This window comes from Mus pahari, chromosome 7 (assembly GCF_900095145.1).
Source record: "Mus pahari chromosome 7, PAHARI_EIJ_v1.1, whole genome shotgun sequence".
Classification (NCBI taxonomy): domain Eukaryota; kingdom Metazoa; phylum Chordata; class Mammalia; order Rodentia; family Muridae; genus Mus; species Mus pahari.
This window is the reverse complement of record NC_034596.1, coordinates 95,836,768-95,852,528: the sequence shown is the minus strand read 5'-3', so window position 1 is coordinate 95,852,528 and position 15,761 is coordinate 95,836,768. Positions and strand designations below refer to the sequence as shown.

Sequence of the window (15,761 nt, the reverse complement as noted above, 5' to 3'; positions counted from 1 at the left end):
AGAAAGTAAATCCAGACTGGAGTTTGTCCTCAAAGCCCAAACCAGGGCCAAAATGGGGCCCAACACTGATAGGCTACAAGGAATTATTTCATACACAGATGCAGAGACCCACAACTAGACAGTAGGAGGAGCTTGGGGAAAGACTTTGAGAACGTACCATATTGCCCTATTTCCTCTTGCACTGATGAGCCTTTCCATACCTGACTCCATTTTATAATAATGCCCTCACTGTATCACAATTCCATGTAGAACCTGGCCCTACAAAATGGTATCTAGAGCATAAAAGCTATATATTGCAGAAAACCCATTCCACACAGAATTGGTTTTCACTTTATATTTGGAAAAACAATCCAAAAAAAACCATTCCATGTAACTACTAAAACAGTCTTTTATGTATTTTAAAAATTAGAAAATGCAATGTCAAACTGCTGACCATCAGGAACTAGAATTATAATAGTGTAGTAATTGTATAGCATTGTACAAAATGCACATTTTAAAAATATAAATATATGAACATGTTTAATGAAACTAGTATTCAAAGATAATCAAGTATCATTTGTTAATTATACAGATTTTCAATTATGAGCTGACAGTTGTACTTGAAGTGAATTCAATATTTTCCATAATACGTCTCTTCAATGCTCTCAGTGGATGGATTTTACGCAGTTTGAACACAAATGCTAGAAAAATTAATCCTCCTAGCACTACAGATGTTGCAACAGCAATTAGTGTGTGTCCTGGAAAAGGCAATGGGACATCATCGACATAAATCTGAAAGAAAAACAAAAGTCTTTATGTGATCCCCACAACTAACCACACAGCAAAATTCCACCCATAATTCTGTGGACATTTAGCATCCCCTGCTACCCACACTTTGATCTCTGCCACACAATGTCCAAGCTTTATCCAGAGCATAAAAGCTCTGTTATCGTTATCTGTAAGCTAGGTTGACAAGAGTTGTGCCATTTTCCCACTCATCTCATTTTGTACATCATGCATTTACTATACCTGAAATTCTTCACTTAACTCACAAAAGCTGACTCCAGGAACCACGGACACCTTGAAGTGAAACAGTTCAGAACCCTGTGGAACAAACACAGATGATCATCCTCAACTAGTGTGTTCATTTCAACAAAAGCACCCAGGAGAGCCACTTCTATGTGAACACATCTATGAGAATGAAACTAAAACATAAAACAACATGGCTTTCAGGTTGCATCTCTGCATTCCCTCTGTTTTCCACACTAACCTAGGATCTATGTATCCCTGAGATCCCTAGATAGTGGAAACGACTTTTCTGCTTCCCCTTAGCCAATTAATCTCTCTTTCAAAATAGTAAATTAATGTTCCACACAATATTCTGATTCATTTAGGAATAAGAAACCAAGGGAATTTTTTTTAATTTGCACCATTCATCAGCTTGTAATCTTTCAATGTTACTTTAGCATACATGCTTTACTTTGTACTCTACATGGTAAAAATTATAATGCTGTCAACTTACCTTTATGGTTAGGTTGAGACCTAAAGGATTATACACTGGAGTCTTAAGCAGTGGCTCTAAGTAATTCTTCATTTTCTTAACGTTTTCTGGCTCATTGTGTTCTGAAATACAGGGAATAAATTTTAAGCACACTTATATTTTCATATCTTACTGTTACATGAAGTAAAGTACAACAAAATATTTTATCATGTGACATGACTAAGGAATTCATGCTCTTAGTTTTGTTTGAGTTGTATCTTTAGAGTTGTGTTTTCCTAAGATACTTTAATATAGACTAATGAAGAACAGCTAAGAAAAGAAAAGAGACACCCAGAAGACAGTAAAATATACCCACAGCATGAGTATGGACATCTCAAAGAATTGCAGAAAATAAGACAGACCCAAGTGTAGGTATGGGCTCAAAGGAAAATTGTTTATTTTTATTTTCAAATTATGTCTGGTACTTAGGGCTGGTGATATGGTTGAGTTATTAAGAGCAATGGCTATTCTTGTAGAGGACTTGGGTTTGATTCCCAGTACCTATGTGGCAACTCACAACCATCTGCAATGCCAGTTCTAGGGGATTTGATTCTTTGCCTCCTCTGGCTTCTAAGGGTACCAGGTGTGCAAGTGATGCCCAGACATACATATAAAACAGCCATATTCATCAAAAGTAAAGATATTCTGGTACTGGGGAATTGAAGCCCAGTGCCTTGACCATAGTAGATAAGAACTCTACCACCAAACTACATACTCAGTTCTCTTCAGGTGGAATTCACTTAACTGCTCACATTGCTCCAATATGGCCCTCATTAAGCAGAGGGCTTCTGCTCTCTTTGCTTCAGACTGAGTTCTTTTTTTCTAGTCTCTGATTTATAAGCAACCATTCCTGACATGAACATACTTTACATTTTTCATAGTAGTGGGGAAATGATTTGACTAAGATGGAAGTAAAGTTGCACAATAGAATGACTAAATCATTCTCCAAGAGAAGTAAATAGCTCTCCCCGCCTAATTTTTCATTTGTTTAAATAAGTGAGCTGGTGTAGGTGTTGTAAACCACAGTAATGTAACTGGGACAGGAGATAAAGAAAATAATTCAAGCTCTGACTCTCTTCTTAGCTGATTTCCCTTGGGAATACTGTCACCACTGCTAACTCACTAATTTAACGCTCTGCTTTTTAAATGCTTACATATTTAAAAGTCAATACTCCAAACCCGGTGAGAGAAACCAGGGAACCACAGAAACTGAGAATATTAATTATGGAAAATGGGAGCTTCATTTTCATGACTGGAGTTTTCATTTAAAGAAAGCATTATATTGTCAGAGTAAGACTCACTAAACCAGATGTCTGCAAACTTAGTGATATAGTGGTGGCTAATCAAATTTTGGTTCAGTTCAACTACTCACTTCACCAGACCTCTCTGCCATCTTCCTGTCTTTTTTGTTGGGCAATACTGGGAACTGAGCCTAGGGCTTTAAGCATTCTAGATAAGCATTCCACCACTGAGTTTTGTCCCAGATGTTTTCTCCGTGTGTGTGTGTGTGTGTGTGTGTGTGTGTGTGTGTGTGTGTGTATCTGTCTATTGATTTATCTATCTATTAATTACTTAAAAATATTCACACAAGTAAAAATTTTATCTTTGGGGTAAAATTGAACTTAAATAAATTTCCTTTTGTGTTGTAAAATGAGCTTGTTTCTTTTTAGATCTTTTACTACAAAATCCCCATTCTCTTTGTTTCTCTTTCCTTTTTTTCTTCCTTCCTTCTTTCTGGAACAGTGTCTAATGTAGCCCAGGCTACTCCTATCTCATTATAGAACTGAAATTGATCTTGAAGTTCTGATTCTCCTTCCTTTACTCACCAATTGTTGGGATTATAACTGTGTGTTACCACATTCAACTAAAAAAAAATCTTTGTGAAATTTTACTTACATAATAGAAACATATTCTGCAGACTACATGCAAACACTTAGAACATTTTGATAACTGCTATGATAGTGATTAGTAAAGATACATACAAGTACACAGCACGAACTCAATCATCATTGCTACTAATTTACAACATGACTTTCAGATTCATTTGTTTCTGGCAAATTATTTGCTGAATATTTGTTTTTAATTATTTTTGTATGTGGGTAGAGGCATAGGACGCCCTGCAGCTGGAGTTACAGACATTATGTGAGTTGCTTGACTTGAGTTCTCTACAAGAGCAGTATACTCCTTTAATACTGAGCGATATCTCCAGCCCTGAGTTCATATAAGAAAATGATCTTAGTCAATTGAATTCAGTGTACCAGATGTGATGGGAACAAAAGAGAACTTGACAATGGTGAATGTGAACATGTCTGTGACTCAACTCCTTTTCCAAATTCTCCTGGCTATTTCTCATGTGAACAGGCTTTACAATCCACTCATTTTTGAAAACCACTAATAAAAGAATGACTTGTAAGATAAGCAGAGGAGAGAGAAAGCCATACTTAGTTGCCAGTTTTTCCTCATATTCACTTCAGTCATGGTAACTAAATATGGAGGTTCTGCGGAGACTTTATTATCTCTTTCATTGAAAATTTCCAAAACAACTGGGTATTGTGTGACTGGAAACTTGAAACGATGAACCTAAAATACAAATTCCATGAATGCGTATAAGAATGGAAAATTCAATACTATCATTTCTGGCCAGGAAATGAATGAAATGTTTGTAGAACCTTGGCTATTCTAAGTGGAATGATTCTTAGGATCACTGCCTTTCAGACATGGAAATGGTCTATCACAACCAAATCCATGAAAATTCCAAGGAAGCATACATAGTAATGAAATTCATAACTTTTAAAAACTCTGAAGTTAGTATACAAAGTGATACGTGTCATTATGTAGTTTTCTTATATACACACATAATCTTATATATAAATATCATGGAATTATCTTCCCTAACTGTCATTGTACATTGGGTTTTTGTTTTGCATCCTCTTCTCTGAAATCCCCTTGTTCTCCCCAGACAGAGTTTCCTTCTGCTTTTATGTCACATAAATTCTCTTATCTGTCTACCACAATTGAAGATGTTCTCCTCCTCTATGTAGTTGCTTTTCTACTTTCTACTCCCCCAATATAAATTTACGTGTAGAGTCTTCATATGAGGAAAAACATAGTACTCCTCTTAAGCCTGACTTATTTCCCCTAACACAATGATCTGCAGTACCATCACATGGTACTTTTCCTGAAAATGTCATGATATCATGTTTTGTTTACTTTAGTGCTGAAAAATACTCTTGGACAAATATTGTCTATCCATGAACATTTAAGATAGTCTCATGTCTTAGTGATTGTGAGTACTGCAGCAATAAACATGTGTGAGCATACCTCTCTGTGGTATATTGACTAAGTCCTTAGGAAGTATATCCAGAAGTGGCACTGCTAAATCACATGAGAGAGCTGGTCACTCCTAAGTTCACAGATGAGTAATCACCAGTTTTGCTCCAGTAAATGGCCAAAGAGGGACCCACCAGGAGCACACAGAACACAAGAACCACAAAACAGCTAGGAGCAGGGTTCTTCTGGTTGCCATTAGTGCCCCAGAGCTAACCCTGTGACATAGCTCTCCACATCCAAATCCCAACCAGAGAGAGCTGGTCTCCCAGGAGTACTGACATACCTAAGAGCATAGGCTCACAGGCACACAGGAGGGACAGGCTCCAGTCAGAGACAGCAAGACCAACTAACATCAAAGATAACTAGATAACCAGAGAGGCAAGTGCAAGATCCTAAGCAACAGAAACCAAGGCTACGTGGCATCATCAGAACCTAGTTCTCCCACAACAGCAAGTCCAGGATACCCCAACACACCAGAAAAGCAAGATTTGGATTTAAAACCCCACATCTCATGATGCTGATAGAGGATCTTAGGAAGAACTTAAATAACTCCTATAAAGAAATACAGGAGAAAACAGGTAAACAAATAAAAGTGGTACTTGGGAGGAAGAAAGGACGGGGAGGGGAGGGGAAATGGAGCAGGATCAGGAATAGAAGGAGAAAGACAGGGATGATATACAGAGGGTCAGGAATTTGAACAGACGTGTTGAGCAATGGAGGATGGGGAACTGGGAGTATCCACCAACAAGTCCCAGATACCAGGAAAGCAAGAGGATCCCAGGACCCAACAGGGATGAGATTAACTGAAATGTCCAACAAAGGGGAGGGAGAACCTGTAGAGACCATATCCAGAGGTTAGGCAAGGCCCCCAGTTGGGGCCACTCCCTCATCTCCAAATTTTTAACTCAGATGGCTCCTGTCTAAAGGAAATATGGGGACAAAGTGTGGAGCAGAGACTGAAGGAAAGGCCATCCAGAGACTGCCCCACCTGGGGATCCATCCCATATACAGACACCAAACCCAGACACTATTGTGGATGCCAAGAAGTGCTTACTGACAGGAGCCTGTTATAGCTGTCTCCTGAGAGGCTCTGCCAGAGTCTGACAAATACAGAGTCAGATGCTCATGGCCAACCATGGACTGAGCATGGGGATCCCAGTGGAGGAGTTAGAGAAAGGACTGAAGGATTGAAGGGGTTTGCAACCACATAGGGAGAGAAACAACATCAACCAACCAGATCCCCCCAGAGCTCCCAGACACTAAACCACCAACAAAACAGTACACATGGAGGGACCTGGTTCCAGCCATATATGTAGCAGAGGATGGAATTGTCTGGCATCAATGGGAAGAGAGGCCCATGGTCTTGTGAAGGTTAGATTTCTCAGTGTAGGGGAATGCCAGGGTGGTGAGGTAGGAGTAGATGAGTTTGGGGGAGCACCTTCATAGAAGCAGGGTGAGTGGGTTGGGATAGGAGGGTTTCAGAGGGGAAACCAGGAAAAGGAATAATATCCAACAAACCAAAAAGAATTAGAGTAAGTTAAATTAATTTATTAATATTACTATTACTAGTGTTAATTGTGTGTGTTGATACACATATATCTTTATATGTGTTGCATACAACAGAGAGTTCAGAGCAGGTATTTTTGTTTTACATTAGAGATAAGTTTTGATAACTAACTCTTCCATGTACAAAGTCAGATCCTTTTAGTGGTGTCATATTTAGTTCTAGGTCATAATAGATGTTATTTCCACATATGAAATTTTATTGTGTTTTTTTAAAAACACATTTGTTTTTATGTATATGGATTTTTGTCTCTAAGCTGAGTCTATACACTGCCAGTGGAAGCCAAAAGAGGGCGTCAGATATCAAGAAGTGGAGTTATAGAAGGTTGTAAGCTGGATGTGGGTTCTAGGAACTGAACAAAAGCAGCAAAATTCAGCAAAAGCAACATGTGTTCTGATCCACTCAGCCATCCCTCCAGTCCCCAAGTTTGAGTTTTTATGTCTAACTAAAAGGCACATTTTCACTCACAGGAACAGGAAATCACTCCATCATGAGGTAATACAAATTGCTTTACCTTTTCTTTGCAATCTGAGAAAGCAACAGCATGGGAAAACTTTTGATGTGCTGAGCAGTTGCACATCGCCCGACTGGTAACATTCGCACACTGTTTGTATTTGCCAGTTTCCTGTAGACAGGAGCAACAAATGTTGATTTGTTTCTATAATTTGTAGTTTTTCCAAAATAAGTGTTTAGGAAATATTTATACTCTGAATAATAAAGTTTCAAGAAGTTAAAAGAAGAAAATTCATTAATGATCAAATAAGAGGCATTGGGTGGCGTAGATTTTCATAAAGTGCTTGTCCAGGAGATGAGATGAAGAAAATTGTAATGAAACGATATTTCTGCATAATTCTTTCAGGTTATTCATGGACATTTTATTCATAAACATTGCAAAAGAAAGACAATATTTCCTTGTTGTGACTTTTCCTTTCACAGTGAGTTTCTCTGACTTGTGGGCCAACCCATTGAGAAACCATTTGTCACGTGCAGGGGTGTAACCTTAGAGAATGGCGATCTGTGTCTGAAAATACTAAAAGTGCTGAAGTGTATGACTGACATATGCTACAAACCCTGCATTCAAAACCGTCTTAGGGGGTAGATGTGGTGACACATGTCAGCAAACTCAGAACTTTGAGTCAAGATGATCAGTAGCTCCAAATCAGCCTTGACTAGATAGCAAGCTTGTGCTAGCCTTCACTATACAGTAAGACCTTGCTCAACAATACAAAACAAAATAAACAAATGACCAAATATCCCTCTTAATTAATTGGTATGAATTAGGTATATTTCCTATTTAACACTCAGGGAAATCATGGTGGGGAGATGTTGGAGGATTGGAGTATGCATTCTCAGAGGCAACTTCTGCATGGGAACCAATTTGAAAACTGCCTGAGGGCCTAAAGATTTGTGCCACAGACAATGACAGCCAGCTGGGAATTGCCACTTGGAAGACATGCTTGCTTGGGATCAATGGGACATGGGTCGAAGGTATAAAGGGTGCTCCAGGAGAATTAATAAAGGAGATTTTGGAAGCATTCTCAGGAACTTGCTGTGGCATTCTCACCTGCTCCTGGAGTCTAAGCCATTGATTCTCTGCCACCCCATGCCCAACCCATGAGGCTGAGTATGGTCTAGAGGCAGATGGTCCAAGATGTAAAGCAGCAGGGCAAATCAATGTAAAGTAAGGATATCTAAGCAAAAACATCTTATGTCAATGGAGGAACTTGGCATAGTACGAAAACAGGTTTTTATCTTTGAAAGAAAATGTAGTTGGAAAACTCAGTGTCTTAGTGACTCACTGTTTAGAGCAGAACTTCTTGCCCTTAAATCCTAGATTAATTCAGCAAGAAGTGTGGTAAACTAGGAATAGTAAACTAGGAATAGTTTGTGTGTATAAGAACATGCATAAAATATGTATTATTAGTTTGTAAACTCTCTCTCTCTCTCTCTCTCTCTCTCTCTCTCTCTCTCTCTCTCTCTCTCGGCAGTGTCTATCTGAGTCCTCAGACATAAGACTAGTTGGAGAAGCATGTGAATGTGGAGTTCAGGGCCTTTGCTTTGCCAAGATAGAAACGAGCCTGCCAGCTGAGGTCTAGTCTTCTGTTGANTCTCTCTCTCTCTCTCTCTCTCTCTCTCTCTCTCTCTCTCTCTCTCTCTCTCTCTCTCTCTCGGCAGTGTTTATCTGAGTCCTCAGACATACTGTGTTACACAAGCTGTCCTCAAATTTCTGATGCTCCTGCCTTGGGATTCTCAACTGCTGAAATTACATATGTATGGGCCATCACAATATACTCATTCAACAATTTCTGAACACTCCTCTGTCAGATGCTGGCTGGAATACGTGGGATATGGTAGGAACAGGACAAAATACATAATAAAAACTTCGACTACAATGTCCTGGGCCTTGGTTTGACCTTTAGTATCAGGAAAAACAAAGCAAACCAGAAAGAAATCAATCTTGCTTTATGATCTTACTTTCTTGTGAAGACAGAAGGACAGAAAAATAAAACTAATAAGTGAAATGTTAGAGCAGTAATGGATAATCTGGAGAATATAGGAAAGAATAAGGAGTCAGGGATGGTAGAGATGGGGCTATCATTATACAGGGATTGGCCAGGGAAGGCCTCACTCTGACCTGAGCATTAAAGCAAAACACTGACAAAGGTCACAGTGGGGAATGATATATGAAAGAAGATGAAGGGGTGTTCTTGCAGCTGCAAAGGCCTGACTTGGGAACATATCAGAGAAACAGAAAAGAGGCCAACCTGGCTAGGCTAGAGTGAGCTGGGGGCTGTCATGTTGAAGCATAATGAAAAGACAGGCCAAGGAGAAGGGGAAGTCTCTCATCCTAGAACCTGATATGGATTTCTGTTTGGCTTAGTGTCTAGAACTTCAACACATCTGACAAAATCAAACTACAACTTGGATTTGGAGCAGAGACAATAATCCTTTTTCTGCATGATCTGTCACAGCAGAATATAGGAATAGTGGGTTTTGTTTGCTTAGGACCAGAAGTCATGTGATCTTTGAGTTTAACTATATTAGCACTGTATTCTCACCCTGAAACTTGACCAATGAACTGCACAAACCACCTAACATCTCATTTACAAAAGGAAATTCTCCTTTGACTAGCCAGACTGGTCAAGTCCTTGGCGTTACATGTCACAGAGAGTCATCTCCCTTGGTCTCTAGCATGCTGGAATGTTGTTCCCAACACATCAGTCAAAAGGAAATACTTGAGGGAGATAAATCAACAAGTGCAAAAAGCTTTTTTTAGAATCCTCCTTATAAAACTTTGCTCAAGGCTAAATTTTACTTCATCTTCGACACAGTTGTAAATCGCATCTTTTAACAATGTAATTTCATACATTTCAGAAATAATATGACACTTAAGGTCCCTGTCTCTGAACAACAGTGCTTAACAATGGTTAAGTGTAAGGTATATCTCATGCCTTCCTTGTTTTTACTGCCTCATCCTGAATTGCTCTTCTGTGGATAGTCAAGATTTCAATTTTAGTTACTGGAGATCCCTAAGGGGAGACTCCTCAGGCTTTGTCTTTCTGCCTCTCCCTGAAAAAGAATCAGGTATGATGTAAACACCACACTTTTGCTTTGAAAGTAATGGGAAGACACCAAATAGTTCTCGGCAAAAAAATGCCAATTTGATGTAGTATATCTATGTTTGTTTACACATCAGACACCAGAGGTTCACCACCAAGTACCTTTTTCTCTGAACTCTAACATTTCCCTCTGATCCATCATGCTCTTCTAACTTCTAGATAGGTGGCTGTCCAGTTCCAAGGAGCCAGCCTATCTTCTAAGCACGATATAGCAGGAGTTCAAATGTGCCTACGCTAGCACTGGAATTGTTGAAACAAGATAAAGTTTTAAGTTCTCTCCTTTGAAAGCACGGTGCTCTTTGTCTATTTGTCTCCTTTGAGACTTATGTGGGAGCTGAGAAGTCAAAGAGAGAGTCCATTGAGACTTCTTGGCTGGAAAGTAGTGTCTGAGAGTAGGTAAAGGTGACAATGCAGTGGCTGAAAAGGGGACAGTAGAAGTCCTTGAGAAATATGAAAAATAGATGAAGAATCTCACTGAGTCTTATAACTGTGTCCATCTACAGAATAAATACTCTTTAAAAACTGTAAGTATGTACGTATGCATGTATTAAGTACATATGGAGTATTTGTGTGTGTGCACATGAGTACATGTGTATGGTGAATTTGTATGTGTGTATGCATGCGTGCAAGTGTGTGTGCATGCATGCGTGCCTGTGTGTGTGTGTGTATGTGTGTGTGTGTGTGTGTGTGTGTGGTGAGTTTGTTATGGTGTATGGATAGAGTCCAGAGAAATTCTTTCCTGGTACTACTTCCTAGGGGTCAGTCTGAGATTCAGGGTTGATGGCAAGTACCCATATCAGCTAACCTATCTAAATGAGGACAGTGATTTTTAAAATATGAGTCAAACACTGCAGAAGTTCATTTATAGACAAATTATTTACCTTTGATAAGTGAAATTGATTTCTTGGTATGGGTTTACTAGGGTCTGCGTGATAAAAATTATCTGTAAGTGGAATAGAAATTCCCAAATGGGATGGAGGTCTGTAGTTTATCTGCAAGAGAATAAGCAAAGGAAGAGGGCTGTGTGTTAGTATTCATCACCTCATACGTGTTTTGTCTTTTCCATACAACCGTTCTGTGCAAATACTTCACTTTCAGCTGCAGGTACTATAATATATTTTACCACTTCACTTTTTCTCCCACTCAGTTTCTGTAATTTCAAAGACCTGACTCTGTGATATGTAATTTGGATTTTGTAAGGAGGTGAAAATGACTTTTAGTACTTAAAATAGGTTTCATAATGTTAATGTAGAGTGTGTCTAAGCACTTTTAGTGAAGAGTCTCAGTGAGGCAGTAAGATCACAGTTTCAAGTTTTGATTATTTGTTTTCCATCACAGACCTAAATGTAGTACATCAGCTCATTTTTAGCTTGTTTTTCAGGCACAGCTTTTTGTATTATATTTTCCATTTTGTCTTTAAATCAGTAAAAGAAACAGGGTCCTAGAGGCTGCAGTGATCTGATTAGCAGCAATTTTGTGCATGTATCTTTTGTTTAAGTATGTTTAAATTATCACACTGCTGGCATACTTCATTTGCATGAAATTTGCACCATATGAACTATGTGCAGTAAGTTATTTACCCCCCAACCCAGGAAGAAAAAAAAAATACTCTGGAAGATAATTTTCACTGAAATGTAATCAAACTTCATAAAGTGAATTGTGACAAGATTACAATTGATATGAAAATAACATTTTAACATTCGGCCATCAACTTTATAAAATCTTTTGCTATGTAAAATTTTGCAATTTTTAAAGGTATTATATTTTATCTTCAAATTAAGCTCAGAATTAGGGCATGATGAGCATGGGAAAAAAGGAAAAGAATGCAACCGAGTGTTCAGTCATGAAGGTAGAGTACTGACTGGAGTGCAGTTTCATAGGCCAACAAAGTATTGTATTATTCTGTATTGTTCACTTACACAGGCCAAGTACAATTTGCAACTACCAGTTGCACTAACTACTGGCCTATACATGAGCCTGCACACACACTTATTTCCACGTGTTTGTGCTGGCCATCTCCATATACACAAACACAAAAGTAAAAGAATCACAGATACTATGAAAAGAAAAACAAAAATTATTATATTAANATGGGACTGTTCACAGGAGAATTGAAACTTCAAGTTCAACATTTTGAGAATTTTTCTGAGGAATAAACAAACAAAACACCCAAACCCAAAGAGAAATAGAATCAATCAGATACATTAGCATGAGACTAGTCATTGTAAGCCAAAATAACTGNATGTATTATAGATGTCCACAATCATACCATCATCCTATTAATAATTTATTACTAGTGATGAGAAAAGTTAGTGAGAAAAACAATTATTTCAGAAAGTTTTCACAGTTTAGAAATGAATCATCACCATCATGTTCTCAAAATGACCCAGGCTTTGAAAAAATGATGGAAATGCTAGAGCTATCAGACCAGAAATGTTAACACAGAATGGCCGAAGACTCACCCAGGCACACACATCACTTGTTTTCTTAAAGGCGCTGTAGCTAGATTTCTTACCGGCAGAGTTTTGATCATATTGAAACCCTGACTGTCCTTGTGAACTCCACTAATCCAGTCTTCAGGTGGAATGTGCCTGCCAGGAGTGTGGTGCATAGTCCTGAGGTAACTGCAGCTGCTCTTTATGGTTGGCAGCAGTGTAATAGCAAAACATGAACTTGATCCCTCCCAAAGAACCAGTGCTAGTGAAGTGGAACCCTGGAAAGATCCAAAAATGAAGTTTAGAAGCCCGGAAACATCCAAACTACATTGTTNTTAAAGATCCAGAGAATGACCTATGACAGTTGTATTATTTGGTTATGAATGGATTGGTTTATTAACCATATAGCAAGCTAGCCAAAGGAAAAGAATAAATGACAAGAAGAAAAACACAAAATATCAAATCAGGTATTCAAAATTCTTGATGAAAGTAGTCTTATCTTTTGTTTGTTTGGTTTGTTTTCATACTCTTTCTTATACGTGTGTGTGTGTGTGTGTGTGTGTGTGTGTGTGTGTGTGTGTGTTTTGTAGCTCAGAGGACAACTTGCATGAGTTGGTTGTTTTCTCCTTCCTTGACCTTCCAAGTACTGGGACTCTAAGTGTGCATTGACATAGGTGGTATGTGTGGTGCTGGGATATACCCCTGAGCTTCATGCATGCCTGACGAGCACTTCACCAAGTGAGCCATAAGTGTTTCTCTTGAAGTGTTAAATATTGCTTCTTCATATTCTAATACTAATACTTCAAGTATATTATAACCTAGGCACTTATTTTCAAGTCCCATCGCTGTTAAATTTGGATGTCCCTAACCATTCTCTATTTGGGAGAAATTTTCTTCTGTAATTTCTTTGAACAATTTTCTACTCAATACTATTGCACCTCAGTTCCTTTCCTATCCTGGTTTCATGATCCAGTTGTCAAGTCATAGAATCCTTGAAAATTATGGGCATGTGTGACTGGTTATTTTTCCTTTATTGCTGTGTGATTGTATTTTTTCCTGGGTTGGACCTGATCTCCAATCTCACATGTCTTTCTCTGCTTGGTCAAGGATACTGGCAATGCTTTCCACTGTGCTTTTAGATATTTAAAATATTCGCCTCCAATATTTCTAGTAGTTTTTTATTTTCAAAATCTCATTTTTCTCGCTAAATTTCTTGTCCATGATGTCAACTGTTTTTTTGAGCATCAGAACTGACTTATTTCTTTTATTCATTTGCTTACTTGAGCCCTCCTTCACATTACTAGTCACTTTTAAACATTTCCTTTGAAGTCTCTGTCTGGGCCTTTAACTATTTTGTTATCTTTGAATTCAGTTACTCTGGAATTGGGATCTTTCAGAAGTGTCATGCTGCTTTGTCTTTTCTTTTTATTAGATATTTTCTTTATTTACATTTCAAATGCTATCCTGAAAGTTCCCTATGCCCTCCCCCCCCCCTGCTCCCCTACCCCCCCCCACTCCCACTTCTTGGCCCTGGCCTTCCCCTGTGCTGGGTCATATAAAGTTTGCAAGACCAAGGGGCCTCTCTTCCCAATGATGCTTTGTCTTTTCACATTGTGTTTTTGAGATGTGATCGTGCATCTACTGGGGTGGATACGTTGTCTGATTTTATTTGGGATTCTTCTTGGTGAATAGCATTAAACCTCTGCTTTAGTTCCTGTTCATGAGGTGTTAAAAACAAACAAACAAACAAACAAAACCTTTTGCAAAAGCTTACTTGGCTCTCAGTTAACAGTTCTACTCTGTCATCACAGGGAGGTTAATGTGGGAGGAACCTGAATGCAGATAGTCACATGACATGTATAAGCAAGGGGAGACAGCAAGGACTAGAGAGTGGCTCCATGGTTAAGAGAGCTCACTGCTCTTTAGTAGGACCTTGATTCTTTCCCCAGAACGCACATGGTAACTCCCAAACACCGGTAACCCAAGTTACAGGGTATCCAACCTCCTCTTCTGGCCTTAGAGAGCATCAGGCACTCACACACTTGCATATACATGAAGGCAAAGGCATAAAAAACCAAAAGTACAAAAGAGGAGCGCGCAATGAGTGAACGCCCCAGCTTAGAGCTTACATCGTACATTTCTATTCAGCCCATGAAATGCTGTTGCTCTATCCAGGGCAGGTACTGTCCCCTCTGCTAACCTAACTAAAAGAATTTTTCTTAGGCATGCTCACAGGTCAACTTAGTCTAGACAAAGTTTATTGAGTCCCCTTTCTCAGGGGATTGTGATTAGATCAAGTTGGTAGTGAAAGCTGAGCATTGGAACCTTACCGTTACTTAGGGGGAAAAAACAAACGGACATATTAGTAGCACCATCAAAATAAATCAGATATAGGAATATAATAAATGATATTAATTAAAGACAAGTACTATACTATCAATAGTCATATATTATAAAATGGCCAAAAATAATGTAGAGTGAGGTTTGACGTCCAAAATATTGAGCTAAAATATGAAACAATAAGGGGCAGAGGATGGGGGAAAAGGGTGGAAAATAGAGAGAAATTGAGATTAACGATATAGAGAACACAAAAAGTTAACTTAGAAAAGAGGTTTAAAATGTAAAAACATAAAAATATTTTATTTTTTTATTCTTTTAAGATTCTTTTACTTTGTAGCCCTGTGTGGCCTGGATCTCAGTATGTAGACCAGGCTTGCCTCAGATCTCATATAACTGTCTGCTCCTGCCCGCAGAGTGCTCGAATTAAAAGTATATACAAATTCTGAGGAGATCTGATATTTCTAACTTTTATCATAACCTCTACCCTGCCTTATAAAATACTACACATATTAAATGTGCTTACTTATCCTAGATGAAATGATCAAGTTTCTCTTTCATAGCTCTAAGTCAACATTTTCTATATCTAATAAACTGTTTTGTAATAATAATAATAATAATAATAATAGGAAACACTTACTTTTTGAAAATTTTTTCCAGATACGTGAATATTTAGATTATAATTTTCAGTGAGGTCAAAAACACCTTGTGTCTTAACTTCCACCAACGCTGGGTTTCCAACCACCACAGTGACAGGAGGGATAGGAAATGTTGACATAGCTATGGAATCAGTGCCAACAGTTAATATTGCATAATGAAAATTATAAAAGCAGCTTAATAATGATTGGCAACTTTAATAGTTCTTAGAAAAATTTACCTTCAGAGACATTTTCCTAAGAAAATATTTTTTCTCTTCCATTCCTCCTTGCTCACCCAGGTTCTCAGATGGATAGCAC

The 15,761-nt window shown here is 38.3% G+C and overlaps 1 protein-coding gene across 1 annotated transcript in view; it reads right to left on the bottom strand.

The window, feature by feature from the left end:
• Positions 1–579: 579 nt before the first annotated feature.
• Catsperb (cation channel sperm associated auxiliary subunit beta) overlaps positions 580–15,761 on the bottom strand; it is a 171,255-nt gene continuing 156,073 nt past the window's right edge. Inside the window, exons 19-26 of the mRNA XM_021201432.1 lie at positions 15,446–15,585; positions 12,549–12,746; positions 10,915–11,025; positions 6,928–7,038; positions 3,961–4,099; positions 1,502–1,602; positions 1,009–1,083; positions 580–771 (exon numbers count right to left, since the gene is read on the bottom strand). Coding sequence (XP_021057091.1) covers positions 580–771; positions 1,009–1,083; positions 1,502–1,602; positions 3,961–4,099; positions 6,928–7,038; positions 10,915–11,025; positions 12,549–12,746; positions 15,446–15,585 — 1,067 coding nt within the window. The remainder of the gene's footprint in view (positions 772–1,008; positions 1,084–1,501; positions 1,603–3,960; positions 4,100–6,927; positions 7,039–10,914; positions 11,026–12,548; positions 12,747–15,445; positions 15,586–15,761) is intronic.